The sequence below is a fragment of the Bufo gargarizans genome, chromosome 1, assembly GCF_014858855.1.
Source record: "Bufo gargarizans isolate SCDJY-AF-19 chromosome 1, ASM1485885v1, whole genome shotgun sequence".
Classification (NCBI taxonomy): Eukaryota; Metazoa; Chordata; class Amphibia; order Anura; family Bufonidae; genus Bufo; species Bufo gargarizans.
The window spans coordinates 369,100,016-369,118,258 of NC_058080.1; the positions used below are offsets into that span (position 1 = coordinate 369,100,016).

At 40.4% G+C, this 18,243-nt stretch overlaps 1 protein-coding gene across 1 annotated transcript in view; it reads left to right on the forward strand.

The window, feature by feature from the left end:
- SHC2 (SHC adaptor protein 2) overlaps positions 1 to 18,243 on the forward strand; it is a 71,972-nt gene that overhangs the window by 43,490 nt on the left and 10,239 nt on the right. Inside the window, exons 7-12 of the mRNA XM_044284551.1 lie at positions 73 to 199; positions 371 to 563; positions 732 to 798; positions 1,987 to 2,151; positions 6,326 to 6,621; positions 11,347 to 11,481. Coding sequence (XP_044140486.1) covers positions 73 to 199; positions 371 to 563; positions 732 to 798; positions 1,987 to 2,151; positions 6,326 to 6,621; positions 11,347 to 11,481 — 983 coding nt within the window. The remainder of the gene's footprint in view (positions 1 to 72; positions 200 to 370; positions 564 to 731; positions 799 to 1,986; positions 2,152 to 6,325; positions 6,622 to 11,346; positions 11,482 to 18,243) is intronic.

Here is an 18,243-nt window from a genome sequence, read left to right on the forward strand (position 1 = left end):
TACCCTCATTGTCCTACTTTATACCATCCCTGTCCTCCCATCTGTCCCCTTGTGTCCCCAAATCATCCGCAGCCTGTCATATTCTGGAGTGCTGTGATGGGTTGGCTCAAAGTGTGATCAGCACTGTAGGACAAGCCTTTGAGTTGAGGTTCAAACAGTTCCTGCACAGTCCCCCCAAAGTGGCAGCACCCCCAGACAGGTATGATGGAAACACAGTTTCTTCCAGTTTAATCCACATAGACAATTGCATCTACAAGTATACAGCTTGTGTTTCTATAGAAACATATCATCTTTTTTCTAAACTTGTACAATTAAATGACCTGAAGAGGACATACGTGGTCACTTTCTTTTATGTTATTTGTATCCAAAGGGTAGTGGTTGGGAGCGAAGAGCTGGCATGGGCAGCACAGGAGGATCAGAATTCTGAACACAACTATTACAATAGCATACCGGGCAAGGAACCACCGCTTGGGGGAGTACAAGACTGCAGAGTCAGGGATCCAGGTGCAACACACCCGCACCAGCCTAGTACACAGATAGCAAATAATGAGCAGTGGACACAGGTATCGTGAACAAACACTTTTACTGACATAATCATGCAGATGTATCGCCTTTAATACAAAATTGTGCAAATATATCCTCTGTAATCAAAATAAAATCACTTTGTATGATACCTATGCATATATCTGTATTTCTAAAACTCTTACTCTTCATCTCATATCTCTTTGTAGATGGGATCTCCAGCCAGAAAAGCACCACTAACACATTCTGGATCACAATGGGAATTGGAAGACCATGGTAACACTATTATTCAACTTCTTTACAGAGGTTTAAAACTCTATAAGCTGAGCATTCTCTATACACTGCGGGTATCGGCTGTGTTATATAACGCCCACCTGCCATGGTCAGGATCAGCACTAACTGTGATCCCGGTCATTTAACTCCTCAGATGCTGTGATCAATAGTTACAGCATCTGAGCAGTTATTTGTCCCCGATAGTTCCCCCCCTGCAATGCAAATGGTGGGTACTAAGATGTCGTCATTATAGCCAGGGGCCTAGTGAAAGCCTAAAGACCTGCCATGCTAGTACTCCTATTACTAGGTGTAATAAGAAATGAGTAACATTACCACGCACTGCAATATAGAAAACTTAATAGAGCTTTTTTTAACTTTTTATTTTTAGTCCTTCTAAGGAACTTGATCACAGGTTCAGCTCCCTTAGGGCTTATTCACATCTGCGTTGAACTAATCTGGCTGTTTCGGCAGAGGAACAGCCTGCCACAATAGCTCGACATGGCTGTGCACTTCTGGATCCCATTATAATGAGCTGGTCATGCATGCAGGATTTTTTGTCCGGCCGAAGCCTGAAAGCGGCTGGTTCACCACCAAATCCCATTTTAGACAATGGGGTCCAGCGGTGCACGACTGTGTCCGAATGTACCACATCAAGTGAACTCTGACAGGCTGGTCCTCTGCTGGAAAAGCCTGCTAGATCAGTTAAATGCTGATGTGATTCACCCCTTAGGAGGACTTTAAAAAAAACATAATTTTTTTTTTTATTAAGCTTTAAAAAATATTTATCCCCTCCCACACAAATATTAAAAATTGCCCATTTCCAGACCACATAAATGCGAAATGCAAATAAAAAATATAATTAGTATTTTTTTTACAGTTTCTCAATATATCATATGAAATATTATTTTGAGCCATTAATAAAAACACAAAATGTTTGCCAAAAAAGTCTCACGGATATGTTGACAAAAAATAAAACATGAAAAATCTTGAAGCAAGTGTTTTGATTAATGGAGATTTCCATTGCAGATTGCCATGTTTTTTTTTTTATATATACCTTAATACCTTATCCACTATCATTAATGACTGTAATATTGTCTGAATTGTTAATAATAATCATCGTTATTGCTGTGGTCATGTTTTGGGCTGTGAATGTGAAACATCAATATTCTGATTCTTTTGTTGCTCTCTTAGGGCCAACAAATGATATATACCGTGGAGGCAATGGTCGTGGTTTAGGGCTAAGGGACTATGAGGAGCACATGTATGTCAACACACAGACCCTTGATGAATTAAATACAGATAAAGAGCCCTATATGATCCCAGAGGATAGTCCAAAGAAGGATATCTTTGATATGAGTAAGTTGATATATAGGTTTACTCTATCGATCTAGATCTATCTAGAATCTTATCTATCTCATACCTATCTATCTCATATCTATCTATCTATCTATCTCATATCTATCTATCTATCTATCTATCCAAAAAATGAGGCAGCACTCCAGATAAAAGTGAAAGGTGTTGACCCAATTTATTCCTAGGCAACGTTTCAGCCCACTCAATGAAGCCTTTGTCAAGCTTGACAAAGGCCTCATTGAGTGGGCAGAAATGTTGACTGGGAATAAATTGGGTCAACACCTTTCACTTTTATCTGGAGTGCTGCCTCATTTTTTGTAAATATTGTACAGTGGAATGGTAGCCTACCTTTCCTGAGGATTTGCACCCTATTTACTTTTTATCTAACTGTGTTGCTGTTGTATTTTTGTTTTTTGTATCTATCTATCTATCTATCTATCTATCTATCTATCTATCTATCTATCTCATATCTATCTATCTGTGTATCTCATATCTATCTATCTATCTATCATACCTTTCTTATTAAAATATGAAACATTCATAAAAGCCAGTAGACTTTATGTTAAATTTACCTTTTCAGTTAATGTGTAATTATCCGTAGCCATTCAATAATGCCTGCATTCATCAGTATATGTAGATAGAGGGTGTTGTCCTTTGAGAAAGTCTGAGATATGTGCAACAATACGCACTGAATGTACCAGAAGGGAGGCAGAGTGTACATACTGTATGTGTGTAGTAAGAGACAGGACTGACCAAACAGTTGAAGTACTACTAGAAGTACCAGCTAAGATAGGGATATAAAAATTATCAGTGCTAGATAAGAAATGTTTGATATACTTAAAGAACACTTTAACCTAAACCGAAAATGCTTATTAAAAAATACATATTAAAGTCCTTGAGTTGCCATTTACTGATAAGTTGTTAAAAATTCCAATTGACCATTTCTTATTTATGTTTGCTTTTGAGCTCTCTACTTTTCAAAAGTGACATTACGAAATGGTTGTCATTAATGCTCCAATAGAAAATGGCACCAAATGTTACCAGTTTGTCATTGAACTTTTACTGAACTTAAATGTGTATGTACAGTACCTTTATGGAACCTTCCCCATCCAACCTTTGTGGTTTCTGCTGCAGAGTTCTCTGTCCTCCTAATTTACAAAGAGGAAGTTTTTGCCATTGTCTACCATGTTGCAGATACAGCAAAGCTGCCATCTATTCACTAGTTGCTGTTTCTATACAGTCTGCTAGGTCACATTAGTCTTGGCAATCATTCGCTTTCTTTCTCAACTATTATTATTATTATTATTATATTGATGTGATCACACCCCAATCCCACAGCACATACTGTCTGCTTGATTAAATGCAGAGGCTGCTGTAATCACAAGACTAGTATCTAGCAAGTATACTCTCTCTCCCTTTCTATCTCTCTGCTCTTTCATCTAGCACAAGCAGGGTGGAAGAAAAGAGCGGTAGTAATTCAAGTGACCTTCAACTCTGCCCCACTTGACATGAATGGATCATGCATACACAGTATAGACTACTCTGGATGTTCTGGAGCTGGATGTACACTATGTGGGGGGAAAACTTTAATTCCATTTATAAACAGCGAAAGTGGAAATAAATTGGTACTGCAACATACTAATGTAAATACAGTCAGGTCATCGACACAATTCTAACATTTTTGGCTCTATACACCACCACAATGGATTTGAAATGGAACAAACAAGATGTGCTTTAACTGCAGACTGTCAGCTTTAATTTGAGGGTATTTACATCCAAATCAGGCGAACAGTGTAGGAATTACAACAATTTGCATATGTGCCTCCCACTTGTTAAGGAACCAAAAGTAATGGGACAATTGGCTTCTCAGCTGTTCCATGGTCAGGTGTGTGTTATTCCCTCATTATCAATTACAATGAGCAGATAAAAAGGTCCAGAGTTAATTTCAAGTGTGCTATTCTCATTTGGAATCTGTTGCTGTCAACTCTCAAGATGAGTTCCAAAGAGCTGTCACTATTAGTGAAGCAAGCCATCATTAGGCTTAAAAAAAAAAAAAAAAAACACACATCAGAGAGATAGCAAAAACATTAGGCGTGGCCAAAACAACTGTTAGGAACATTCTTAAGATGAAGGAACGCATCGGTGAGCTCAACAACACCAAAAGACCCGGAAGACCACGGAAAACAACTGTGGTGGATGACCAAAGAATTCTTTCCCTGGTGAAGAAAACACCCTTCACAACAGTTGACCAGATCAAGAACACTCTCCAGGAGGTAAGCGTATGTGTGTCAAAGTCAACAATCAAGTGAAGACTTCACCAGAGTGAATACAGAGGGTTCACCACAAGATGTAAACCATTGGTGAGCCTCAAAAACAGGAAGGCCAGATTAGAGTTTGCCAAACAACATCTAAAAAAGCCTTCACAGTTCTGGAACAACATCCTATGGACAGATGAGATGAAGATCAACTTGTACCAGCGTGATGGGAAGAGAAGAGTATGGAGAAGGAAAGGAACTGCTCATGATCCTAAGCAAACCACCTCATCAGTGAAGCATGTTGGTGGTAGAGTCATAGCGTGGGCATGTATGGCTGCCAATGGAACTGGTTCTTTTGCATTTATAGATAATGTGACTGCTGACAAAAGCAGCAGGATGAATTCTGAAGTGTTTTGGGCAATATTATCTGCTTATATTCAGCCACAAGCTTCAGAACTCATTGGACGACGCTTCACAGTGCAGATGGACAATGACCCAAAGCATACTGCAAAAGCAACCAAAGAGTTTTTAAGGGAAAGAAGTGGAATGTTATGCAATGGCCAAGTCAATCACCTGAGCTGAATCCGATTGAGCATGCATTTCACTTGCTGAAGACAAAACTGAAGGGAAAATGCCCCAAGAACAAGCAGGAACTGAAGACCCAGGGATGAAAACCCAGCGTCTGGTGATTTCTATGCGTTCCAGACTTCAGGATGTAATTGACTGCAAAGGAGAATCGTGTCGAAGTCCCTATATTTATGGACTTTACTGTAAATTGCTAAAGGGAACATCTCCTTGATATTTCAGAATTCTCATATTAATAGATGATTTAGAATAGAAAATGCTATACATAAAACATTATTGTTAATTAACATGGTGCATATGGTTTTGTGTTCTTCTATATCATAAATTGTAGATGGGATAACATAAAAGGTATACATAAGAAGTATACAAAAACATGAAAATAATCAGTGCCAAATTTGGTGTTAATGTGCCAGTCATAATTCTAATTAGCTAATTACTAACATATGTATTCTATATAACCTCTGCATATACTGGCATGCGTACTATGAAAAAATACGTGATTGGCCATATAGCATGTCTTTTAGGTCCTACAGTCAATACTTGAACATTTATTTTTTAATATATGTTTCATTAATGATAACTTGCTTACTAATCATTATTGTAATAAGATTCATGAAAATTATAATTTATATGTACTGTACTTGTTATTCTGTAGCTGTTTTTGTATTTCTCTACTAGCAATAAAACCTGTTATGTTAAAAAAAAAAAGCAATGGGCTCTAGAAAAACTCTCCCCCAAATATGCCACCACTTTGTTACCTGAATGCCATCACTATCCCCTGTATTTTCACCACTCTGCCACCTGTATGCTATCACTGTCCCCTGTATGCCATACTTCCCTGTGTGTCATCTGCTTCTTCTTTGACCATTGTGGAAAAAATACTCACACTTTCCTCAGCTTCTCAATATCCTTCTACTATTGCAACGTAATCTTCTCTACACCCACATTAGCATAGTCCACTACTCAATACACCTCTTTCTGTAGTGGAGGAGTAGAGGAGAAAGAAGGGGATTGAGTAGTAGACTCCTGGCAAAAAAAACACACACAAAAACTAAACTAAAAAAACTATGTTGCCCATAGTAGCAAATGAGAGTTTGGATTTTATTTCTTAATCTGCTCTGGCAAAACGAAACTGTGATTTGGTTGCTATGGGCAATAAACTTTTTCTTTTAGAGAGTTTTGATAAATCTTCTATATACTAAATACAGTTTACATTTAAAACTGCATGTTTAAAGAATAGTTCATGCAAGGAGGTGAGAATCAGGCTGAGAACCTGCACCTTAGGAGTTACAGTTACAGCTATGTCTGCTTCAACTTGCTCTTTACTCCTATGACAGGACCATTTGAAGATGCTTTAAAACTCCATGAATCAAATCTATCAGCATCCCAAAAACTGGAAGATCAGTGGCCAAGTCCACCAACAAGGAGAGCACCAGTTGCCCCTACAGAAGAACAACTCAAAGGAGAACCATGGTACCAGGGTAAAATGAGTAGAAGGGAAGCAGAGAAGCTTCTACAGAGAGATGGTGACTTTTTGGTGAGAGATAGTATCACTAACCCAGGCCAGTATGTCCTGACTGGCATGCACAGAGGACAACCCAAACATCTCCTACTGGTGGATCCAGAAGGAGTGGTAAGAAATGTTTTATCTGTCTTTGGGGACCACTATGCCTCCAGGGCCTGGGTGGGACTGCTACCTCTGCAATAGCTATCTATCTATCTATCTCTATCTCTCTCTCTATTCATTCATCTATAAACTCTGATATTTAGTTGCCATAAATAATAGATAACATAGAATGTGTTTATCCTTTTTGCCCATCTGTCATTCCCATTAGGTATAATCACTTCTCCATCCTTTAGAGTCTTGGCATGACCTTCTTATACCATGCACTGTAAGCTATTACTGGAATGACTTTTCCACTCAAGGATAGTGGAATACTGTCATAGGAAATAATTGGCTAAATAATGTTTGCATACTTCAATATTGGTGAATTACTGTGCCTCATATACAATCCAAATAAAATAATTTATTGCAGATAATTCTTTTTTTAGGAAATGGAGAACAGCATAACAGAGAATATATTTAAGATCTACTGTATTTAAAGGGGTTTTCCTGGATTTTAATACTGATGACCTATCCTCAGGATATCTGGATATTGTGGATGTCTGACACCTGGGACCCCCACCGATTAGCTGTTTGAGAAGGCATCGACGCTCCTTCTCGCAGCTTACCAAGCTCAGCGCCATACATTGTATAGCGGCTGTGCTTAGTATTGCGCTTAGCCCCATTGAAGTGAAAGAAAACATTTAAACAGGAGGGTAGCAAGGAAGCACTGAAAAACTATAAGGGAAAAAAAAAATTATATGTAAAAAACAAATAAAAGCAGCCAAACTAGAGACCGAGAGATTATTTGCCAAAGAGAGCAAAACTAATCCTAAAATATACTTCAATTATATAAATAGTAAAAAGTATAAATCTGAAGGTGTCGGCCCTCTACACAGTAATGAGGGGGGAGTTGCAGAAAGTGATGAGGAGAAAGTGAAGCTATTAAATATTTTTTTCTTCACTGAGGAAAATGCTCAGGTGAAAAAGTAAATTTCCCATTAAAAGTGCCCTGTCTAACCCAGGAAGAAGTACAACGGCATCTTGAAATGATTAAAATAGACAAATTGCCAGGACCAGATGGCATACACTCCCGTATCCTAAGAGAATTAAGTAATGTCATAGCCAGACCCTTATTTCTGATATTTAAGGACTCTATACTGACAGGGAGTGGTTGCAAATAACGCCATATCAGCATGGCTTCATGAGGGATCGGTCATGTCAAACTAATTTAATCAGTTTCTATGAGGGGGTAAGTTCTAGACTTGACAGCAGCGAATCAATGAATGTCGTATATCTGGACTTCTCCAAAGCATTTGACACTGTACCACATTAAAGTTTAATATATAAAATGAGTACCTCAGGGGTCAGTATTGGGCCTATTCTCTTCAATATATTTATTAATGATCTTGTAGAAGGCTTGCACAGTAAAATATAAATTTTTGCAGATGACATTGAACTATGTAAAGTAATTAAAACGGAAGAGGATAGTATACTGCTACAGAGGGATCTGGATTGATTGGAGGCTTGGGCAGATAAGTGGCAGATGAGGTTTAACACTGACAAATGTAAGGTTATGCACATAGGAAGGAATAATGCAAGTCACCCGTACATACTAAATGGTAAAACACTGGGTAACACTGACATGGAAAAGGACCTAGGAATGTTAGTGAACAGCAAACTAAGCTGTAGAAACCAGTGCCAGACAGCTGCTGCCAAGGCCAATAAGATAATTGGGTTGCATCAAAAGGGGCATAGATGCCGTGATGAGAACAGTAATAATTGGAATGGGGGGACTACAGTACCCTGAAAGATTATCAAAATTAGGGGAGATCTAATAACTATGTATAAATATATCAAGGGTCAGTACAGAGATCTCTCCCATCATCTATTTATCTTCAGGACTGTGACAAGGGGGCAGAAGGTTTTTACACAAACATAGAAGAGGATTCTTTACGGTAAGAGCAGTGAGACTATGGAACTCTCTGCCTGAGGAGGTGGTGATGGTGAGTTCAAGAGGTTCCTGGATGTATTTCTGGAGTATAATAATATTACAGGCTATATCTACTAGAGAGGGGTCGTTGATCCAGGGAATTATTCTGATTGGAGTTGGAAAGGATATATTTTTTCCTTAAGTGGAAACATTTTTTTTTTTTGCCTTCCTCTGGATCAACTTGCAGGATAACAGGCCGAACTGGATGGACAGATGTCTTTTTTCGGCCTTATATACTATGTTACTATGTAATGTATGCCCCTGTGTTTGGCTAGTACGGAGAAGGCTGCAGCGGATAGGTTATCAGTAGTAAAATCCTGGAAAACCCCTTTAAGAGACTGAGACAACAGTTAGGCCATGTTCACGTGTACAGTATAATGCATGTGAATATGGTTTTGAAAAGTCCCATTTACATACTTCATAAATACATGCACATTTTACCTATTGATATACAAAGACAAAGGGAGAAGTCTGTCCACAAATACACACCAGTATCTCCATGTTACACAGTAAATGTGCCTGTCATTTCGGCAGAGAATACTTAGGAATATAGTCAACTAATGCAACATCCTTCTCGACTCCTACTAACAAGACCTCTCCTCAGTGGTGCTAGACTTGTCGGTCACTCCCAGCATTCTTCTCCTGCCACCCCTCTCTGCTACTCTCTTCACTGGCTTCTAGTAGTTTCATTCTATAATTCATATGACTATTTTTCATTTCAAAACCCAATCATAACTGTCCCGAACTTTATATCTCCAAGTATAGCAAAAAATACCAACCAAGATCTCCACTCCAGATACTGCAGAAAATGTTTCCTACAGGCAGGACCTTAAACAAAATGATTCACGTTCTCAACCTAATCTGCCCCAAGCTCAAAAAATGCGATATGCCAGTAAACCTAGCTCAAGTCCTAGAGCAGAAACTAAACTGTTAGTTTTTTTTGTGACAGGAACTTGTAGAACCATTGCAATGTGCACTTTGGTTGTCCGGAGCTGAGCTGTTGCTCACAGCTTGTCAGCATTCTCATTATAGTCTGTAATACTGCATGTATAGCTTCCATGCCAATCATATTCTGGCCCGTAGATCATTTGATCGGGAATCAATGAGTCTGATTGACTGGTTTCATACGGCCTCTTTACTTACTTCACAAAGCTGATCTTGACATGTGATTGGGACAATTAGCACCCTGATTGGTCAGATCCCCTTATGTTTACACTTTCCTAGCAACAACTTACTAGCCATCCAAAAGTCTGATTTAGAAAAGCCAATATTTTAGGTATACACACACACACATATATATATATATATATATATATATATATATTACACATTACACAGCAGAGAACCTGTGGATATTATAAAAGTACACTATATGGACAAAAATTTTGGAGCACGTATCTTAAGTCATTGAATTGAGGTGTTTTATTCAGTCCCATTTATGAAAGCATATATTGTTCTAAAGAGCTCACTGAATTCCAGCATGGTACTGTTATAGGGTGCCACCATTGTAATAAGTCAGTTTGTGAACTTTATTCCCTCCTAGATATTCCACAAACAACTGTGAGTGTTATTATTGTAAAGTGGAAGCGTTTAGGATTCACCGCAACTCAAAGTGGCAGACCTCGTAACGCAAGGGGTGACAGAGTGCAGAAGAGCGTAGTGCATAAAAGTCACCAATTTTCTGCTGACTCAATAACTCAAACCTCCTCTGGCATTAACATTAGCAGAAAACCTGTACGTCGGGCAATCAGCTGTATGCAAGCCTTATCACCAAACATAATGCAAAGCGTCGGATGGAGTGGTACAAAGTATGGCGCCACTGGACTGTGCAGACTAACCAATCAGAGCGTATGCAGTGTTAAAATGCCTGGTTTCAGGCTCTGAGATCAGAGCCTGAAATTAGGTATTATTCCCTCTGTGCCCTAGATGCCACCTGTGCTGCCTTATGCCACCTGTGCCCCTGATGCCCCCATTCAGTCCCACAGTATGCAAAGACAACGGCCCAGGAATGGAGCCACCACCATCAGCAGCAAGTGTCAGCTGTAACATACAGCTAACAGTCTGCTGCAACGATTCAAAATCTGTGCTGGCACCGATCCTGGGGGTTTAACCCCTTAGATGCCACAGTCTGTAGCCACCCTCGACATCCATGGGGTTAACCGACAGAGGGAGCTCCCTCGCTGCCCCATCGGCCTGCCTGCTGCGATGGCAGCAGCCGGATTGTTCTATTGCAATCGGACGCCTTACAAAGACATCCAGGCTTGCCATATATCTAAGCCTGACAGCCTATGAGGAGTATAGCAGAGTATAGTCTAGCCATCAGCCTCACTGGATCTTCAAGATCAAAGTAGCAATTGAAAAAAAAATAAAAAATTGTAAAAAAATAAATTAAAATAAATAATATAAAAATATGCCTGATTGATTGTCAAGATTCCACCACTTTTTTGCAAATATAACAAGAGTTTGTTAAACTCAAGCACCCTATTTATTATTTTCACTAAATGCTTATTATATATGTGGATTTTAAAGTGCAATATGTTTTTAAATGTTTCATTTTTTGGCCACAAGTAACCCAATAGATTTATTGGGGGGAGTCACCTGTGTATAATTGCTATTCATTTCCAATTATAGTATTTTTTTTTATTGCCACTAATAACATATAATTAAACCTTACATAATGTGATGAGATGGTTTTGACAATCCTACTGCTCTTACTAATACACGAGCCATGGAAGTAAATGTATTTTTCTGATTTCCTTTAGGTCAGAACAAAAGATGTGCTGTTTGAGAGCATAAGTCATCTGATCTCCTATCATCTACATAACCAACAGCCAATTGTGGCAGCAGAGAGTGAACTGCACCTGCGGCAGGTGATAGCACGAAGAGTAACATCTTAGGTAAGACAACTGGTGCCTTAGGAAAAGAAAAAATTATGTTCAAACAATTGGACAAATCCTGAAATGTGAAGTGATGATTACGGTTGTTGTGCATAGAAAAGCCTATGAGCCTTTGGCTGGCCATACACAGTACACATGTTCAGCAGATGGATATCTTTCCTGACAGGCATACTTGGTTGGTTTACCCAATAGCGATAGGTAGTAGGCTGTTGACAGACACCTCTGGTGACAGCTTATTTCTGAGAACTAGGGTAAGGCATGTTTAAATCCAAAGTACCTGACTCTTCTTTGCCCCAAAAGTTGCCACGGAAGAGTCAGGAGGATCCCATACATACATTTGGCTGGTCTTACTGAAATTGGCAGTTTCGGAAGACATCTAATGTTTATTGCCAGCTTTACTTGTAAAGTACATAAATACATATGGTGAAGATGGTGTTTTCGGTGCTGTATGGCATGTTAATTACTCACATACAGCATTTGTTCTGCTAAAGCTAGAATCAGTTTCTGTTACATCTAGCGCTGAATTTGATTTAAAAAAATTGCAGCAGTAAAATCACTGCACAGCACCGAAAGGGAGAAAAGACCTAAAGCCTCCTTCACATGTACAATGTGCTTGGAAAGTCTTCAGACCCTTTCACTTTTTTATGTTGTGGCCTTTTGCTAAATCACTGTTTCCCCCATCAATCTGCACTAAATACCCCATAATGAAAAAGTAAAAAAAGAATTTTAGAATTTTTGCAAGTTTATTAATAATGAAAAACTAAAATTTGTCATGGACATATTCAGACTAGAGATGAGCAAAGTTTTGAAAAATTTTATTCGGCCGATTCACCAAACTTCGACAAGAAATTGTATTAGTTACGAATAAATTAGTCCCGAATGGCAATAAATCAGGTATACCTAGGCCACTCTGCCTAATCATATTGGTGGCCCAAAAGTGTGAAGCTTAGAACTTAAAGGGAACCTGTCATCAACTTTATGCTACCTGTACTTACGGCAGCATAACTTCAAGGGTCTGTCATTTATAAGTTAAAAGTAAGCTGTTGCCGAGAACCAACATCACAATCATTGCAGACTAGGCCAACTGAGAAGAGTCATGGTTATTTATGAATTCCTGCTCTCCCCGGTGATTGACTGACAGTCTTCTACCTAGTTTTCTCTCTAGGAGAGAACTGCCAATCATCAACAGATGGGTGAGAGAGAAGGAGATCATGTATAACCAGGACTCTTCTCAGGTAGATTTGACTCTTTAAGGCCTGGGCTGCAATGATTATGATGCTGGTTCTCAGCAACCACTGATCTTTAGCTCATGAGTGACACACCGCTGAAATCAGTATTTCTGTCACTATTTTATGCTGCCCTCCGTGAGGTCAGCATAAAGTTGATGACAGGTTCCCTTTAAACTGCACTATTACAGGTGCAATTTATCACCATCTACATCCCTGTGCAGTGCACCAAGATTCATAGCTAATCTCTTCTGTTAAACAAAAACAAAAGCATACAGCATCCTTCACTAAAGCTAAAAACCTGTGCGCGCCCCTGCAGGAGCTGCGTCCAAATGTCCCCTTAGTGGGACAAAATAAAGAAATGGAAGCAGTGGCAATAAAGTAGTTGAGAATTTTTTTTTCTTTGATAGCATGTTGTGGCAGTCAAAACACATGCTTTTTAATCCCTTCTGTTAGCTGTAGATTTACTGTGCATCAGTATTACAGTTCACTGTTAACGTCAGGTCTAATTTATCACCGTGGACTTAACTGTGCAGTGCCCCAAGATTCAAGTAGCGGTCCCGTGACAGAGTGAGGAATTGGTGACAAATTCCCATACTGGCGAGTATGTCATTTTCCCTCCACCACTGTGTGCTGCCTGCTGCTTTTATGAACTCATGCACTGCTAATGTGTTCTTCACAGGTAGTCTCCCGAGTAGCAGATGGTATATCCCTCCTGCATTTGGCTGCAGATCTCCCACTGCTTCCACCCTGCTGTCTCACGGGCACGCTGCCACCCTCACCCCCTAATGATGACTATGCCCCTTTTCACCCGGCTCCCACGTGAAAGGGGCTACATCATTATCAACATCTGTTTGGTCGTCACTTGTGTCACCCTAACCTGTCTCTTGCACACGTCCCTGACCTCGCACAACATATGCTCCCACCCGACTCATTGTCAGTAGTTGCATGCCTAGAGGATTCCGCATCAGACTTCTCCTCCAAGTCTGTGCTGGCCTGTAACTGCTGACTGTCCTCACAAAGCTCATCCTTGCTGAAAAGCAGAGAAGAGCCGGCGGCTATCATTACTTGGCTAGCAGAAGGAGCAGCAAAAGCAAGAGGCAGGTTCAGGACAGGTAAGGGCATATAGGCACGATCACTGGATAACAGTAGCAGCTCTGGCCTGTTGCTTCGGCTGTTTCTGCAGCAACATTTTTGCCACTGCCTGTTCCTTTGGAGGACCCAGACAACTGTCTGTTGGCCATGGTGTATAGTAACAGTATCAGTAATGTAACGGATTAACAAAGAATGTGGCAGCAGTTGAACAAGATAAATATGGCGATATATTAGACCGCCCCTTAATACTGAGGCACAATAATTATACAGGTTAAACTCGAAAAATTTAAATATTGTGCAAAGTTCATTTATTTCAGTAATCCAACTTAAAAGGTGAAACTAACATATGAGATAGACTCATTACATGCAAAGCGAGATATTTCAAGCCTTTATTTGTTAAAACTTGGATGATTATGGCTTACAGCTTATGAAACCCCAATGTCACAATTTTGAGGTACCCTTTACTCAGGAGGTATGGAACAATTAGCTGACTAGAGTGTGACACTTTGAGCCTAGAATATTGAACCTTTTCACAAAATTCTAATCTTAAGCTGCATTACTGCAATTCCTTTTAATTTGCATTACTGAAATAAATGGACTTTTGCATGATATTCAAATTTTACAAGTTTCACCTGTATGTATAAGGTAACAGATTAACTGGGAATGTGGCAGCAGTTCAACAAGATGCACACAGCAATATATTAGACCGCCCTTTAATCCTGAGGCACAGTAATTCTATGTCTAAACAAACAAATTAACTGGGAATGTAGCAGCAGTTCAACAAGATGCACATTGCGATTACACTCAATGTGCACTGTCCCTGCTGTCTCCCTATGCTTTCCCCACATTCTCTAAAAACTCTCCCGTGATCTCCCTACACTGTCTATGCACTCTCCCTATCCAATATTCATCTATTAGTAGCTTTACACTGTCCCTAGCGCATAAGCACTTGTCATGTCTCTCCCTCAGCTCAGGGCATGGTTACCTGCGGATTGGCTGGCTACATGACATTATGAGTCATATCGCATTCCCAGGCTTCTTACCTTCCCTTTGTAATACGTGTAGCAGCCACAAAGTGCGAGGAAATTTGGATTTGTGGCAAATCGAATTTTTCCTAAACCTCGAATCGAATTCCACTTCAGATGCTTCGATTTGCTCAACAGTAATTAAGACCCTTTGCTATGACACCTGAAATTTTGCTCTGGAGACCTCCCATTTCTCATGATCATCTTTGAGATGTTTCTATACCTCGATTGGAGTCCACTTGTCATAAATTCATTTGATTGGACATGATTTGGAAAGACACACCCTTGTCTATATAAGGTTTCTTAGCTGACAGTTCATATCAGAGCAAAAAACAAGCCATTGAGGAGGAAAGTACTGCCTGCAGAGCTCAGAGACAGGAAGAAGTCTATAACAACCAGAACTTCTTCTGCAGCTGGCTGCCCTACCAAACTAAGTAATCGGGGGAGAAAGGGTCCCTATGAGGGCTGACCAAGAGCCCAATGGTCACTGGTTGAGCTCTAAAGATCCTGTGTGCATATAGGAGAAACTTCTAGAAAGTCAACCATCACTGCAGCACTCCACCAATTTTGGCTTTATGACAGAGTGGCCAGAAAGAAGCATCCCCTCAGTAAAAGTCCCAATAAAGCTGCTTGGAGTTTGCAAAAAAAAATCACCTAAAAGACTCTCACACTGTGAGAAACAATATTCTCTAGTGATGTCTGATGAAATCAAGATCAAACTTTTTAGCCTCAATTCTAAGCATCACGTCTGGAGGAAACCAGGCACTGCGCATTACCTGCCCAATACAATCCCTACAGTAAAGCATGGTGATGGCAGCATCATGCTATGGGGTTGTTTTCCAGCAGCTGGGACAGGGAGACTGGTCAGGGTTGATGAAAAGCTGAGAGGAATAAAGTAAAGACAATGACCATAAGCACATAGTCAAGACAACACAGGAGTGGCTTAAGGACAACTCTGTGAATGTCCTTGAATTGCACAGCCCAAGCCCTGACTTGAACCTAATTAAACATCTCTGGAAAGACCTGAAAATGGCTGTCCACGGACGGTCCCTATCCAACCTGACAGAGCTTGAGAGGACTGCAAACCTTGTGGCATTGTACTTGAAAAGACTAGAGGCTGTAATTGTTGCTAAAGGTACTTCAATTAAGTTCTGAATAAAGTAATACTTATGTCAATGCCAATTCTCATTATGGAGTATTGAGTACACAATTATGAGGAACAACTTGACTACCTATTTATTTATTTTTGCCAGAAGGCTGCAGGATCACAAAGTGTGAAGAAAGTGAGTCTTAAGACTTTCCTAATGCATTGTACTTTTTTCAGTAGTTGAAAATGCATGTGAAAAAAAACACCATGAATGTCAAGCATTTATTTTTTACGAATTTTGTTTATTGACATTTATTTATTTATTTACTTTGACATTTTGCGCAAGCATTTTTTTGCTGGTGGTTTTGAAGTTTTATAGTGAAGTCTTTGGAGAAAACAAAAATAAATAAAAATGCCATACCTACAACATGCTGCGTTTTAATAAAAAGTTCACTGACCTAAAATGCCAACAGAAATGCAAAAGAAACCTAATTAATGTGAATTTAGATTTTAGAAATTTTTAGACTTTATTGTAACATCTGGCAGATACATTCGAGCAAACTATCAAGACAGAGACATGTGATTTCCTATCTCATTCACAGAGAATACTTCAGTACATGGACTGGCAATCTACCATAATGGTCAGTTTTATTGATGATACAATAGGCCACCCACCCCAACTTACAAGGTATAGGAATATAGGGGTGTGCAATGATTGTGGAATACAGAGAGTATGGAGATATAGGGTGTGTAGTGACTATGGGAATTAAGAGATGTGCAGTGACTATGGGAATTCAAGGCTCTTTAATACAAGCGATACAGTCAGGATCTGTTAAAAAAACAAAAACTGATGGTTTTCATTGCAAGTTTAATCAGTTTTGTCTGCGACTTGTGTTCAGTGTGTGCATTTTGTCCATGGGGACGCAATCAGTTTTGATGCGTTATTCAAGTGTGAAAAAAACTGAAGAATAACTATCTACATCTCCTAGCAACCATCAGTGAAAAATGCATGCATCCGGATGCCTTCCATTTTTCACGCAAGCCCTATTCACTTCTATCGAGGCAGAGCTGCATGAAAAATGCACAATATAGAACATGCTGCGATTTTTCCTGAATGCAGAGATAATGCGTGAAAAATGGACACAGACCTATTGAAATGAATGGGTCAGGATTCTGTCCAGATGCTATGCGTTCACAACATGCATCACATCTAGATGAAAAACGTGTGAAAGAGCGAATGCTTAGCACCCGGACTGAATCCTGACTCATTCATTTCAATAAGTCTGTTCACATGCACATTTTTCATTGATCATCTCTTGCTTAGAGTTTTAGTCTTCCTCTTGCTTTATCGCCCAAGGGTCAACATGAACCAGGGGTGGACTGACAACTCCTGGGGCCCCTGGGCAATAGGAGATTATGGGGCCCCTGTGTCACCGCCCACCCCAGGCTCATGTTGACCCTTGGGCGATAAAGTCCCAGTGGGCCCCCCTATACAGTCATAACTCTCTGAGTACAGATAATATAATAGATGTCCCCTGCAGTTCTATATAACAACACAGATAACACTAGTCCTGATAATGTGGTAGTGTTACCTACGTCCTCAGTATGCCTTCCTGTGTCTCTCCATGCTGGCGGCGCTGCCTCCTCTTCCATCTTCTTCTTGCCCCGCACAGAATGTCCTGATGCAGCTGCGTCAAAGCATAGGAACACTGTGGGCATGGGGATGATGACACACACAGGGACAGACAGACAGACACACACACACACAGGGACAGACACACACACACACACACACACACACACAGGGACAGACACACACACACACACACACACACAGGGACAGACACACACACACACACACACAGGGACAGACACACACACACACACACAGGGACAGACACACACACACACACACACACAGGGACAGACACACACACACACAGGGACAGACACACACACACACACAGGGACAGACACACACACACACACACACACACACACACACAGGGACAGACACACACACTCCAGCCAGGCTCCTCTCCGTACAGGAACACACAGGGTCACTAGTGGAGGGGAGCAGGGTTACTAGTGGGGTGACAGGAGGAGGGGGGGAGCAGGGTCACTAGTGGAGGGGAGCAGGGTTACTAGTGGGGTGACAGGAGAAGTGGGAGAACAAGGTCACTAGTGGGGTGACAGGAGGAGGGAGAGCAGGGTCGCTAGTGGGGTGACAGGAGGAGGGGGAGCAGTGTCACCAGTGGGGGGGGGAAGGGTCACTAGTGAGTTGACAGGAGGAGGGGGAGTAGGTTCACTAGGGGGGGGCGGGAGGAGG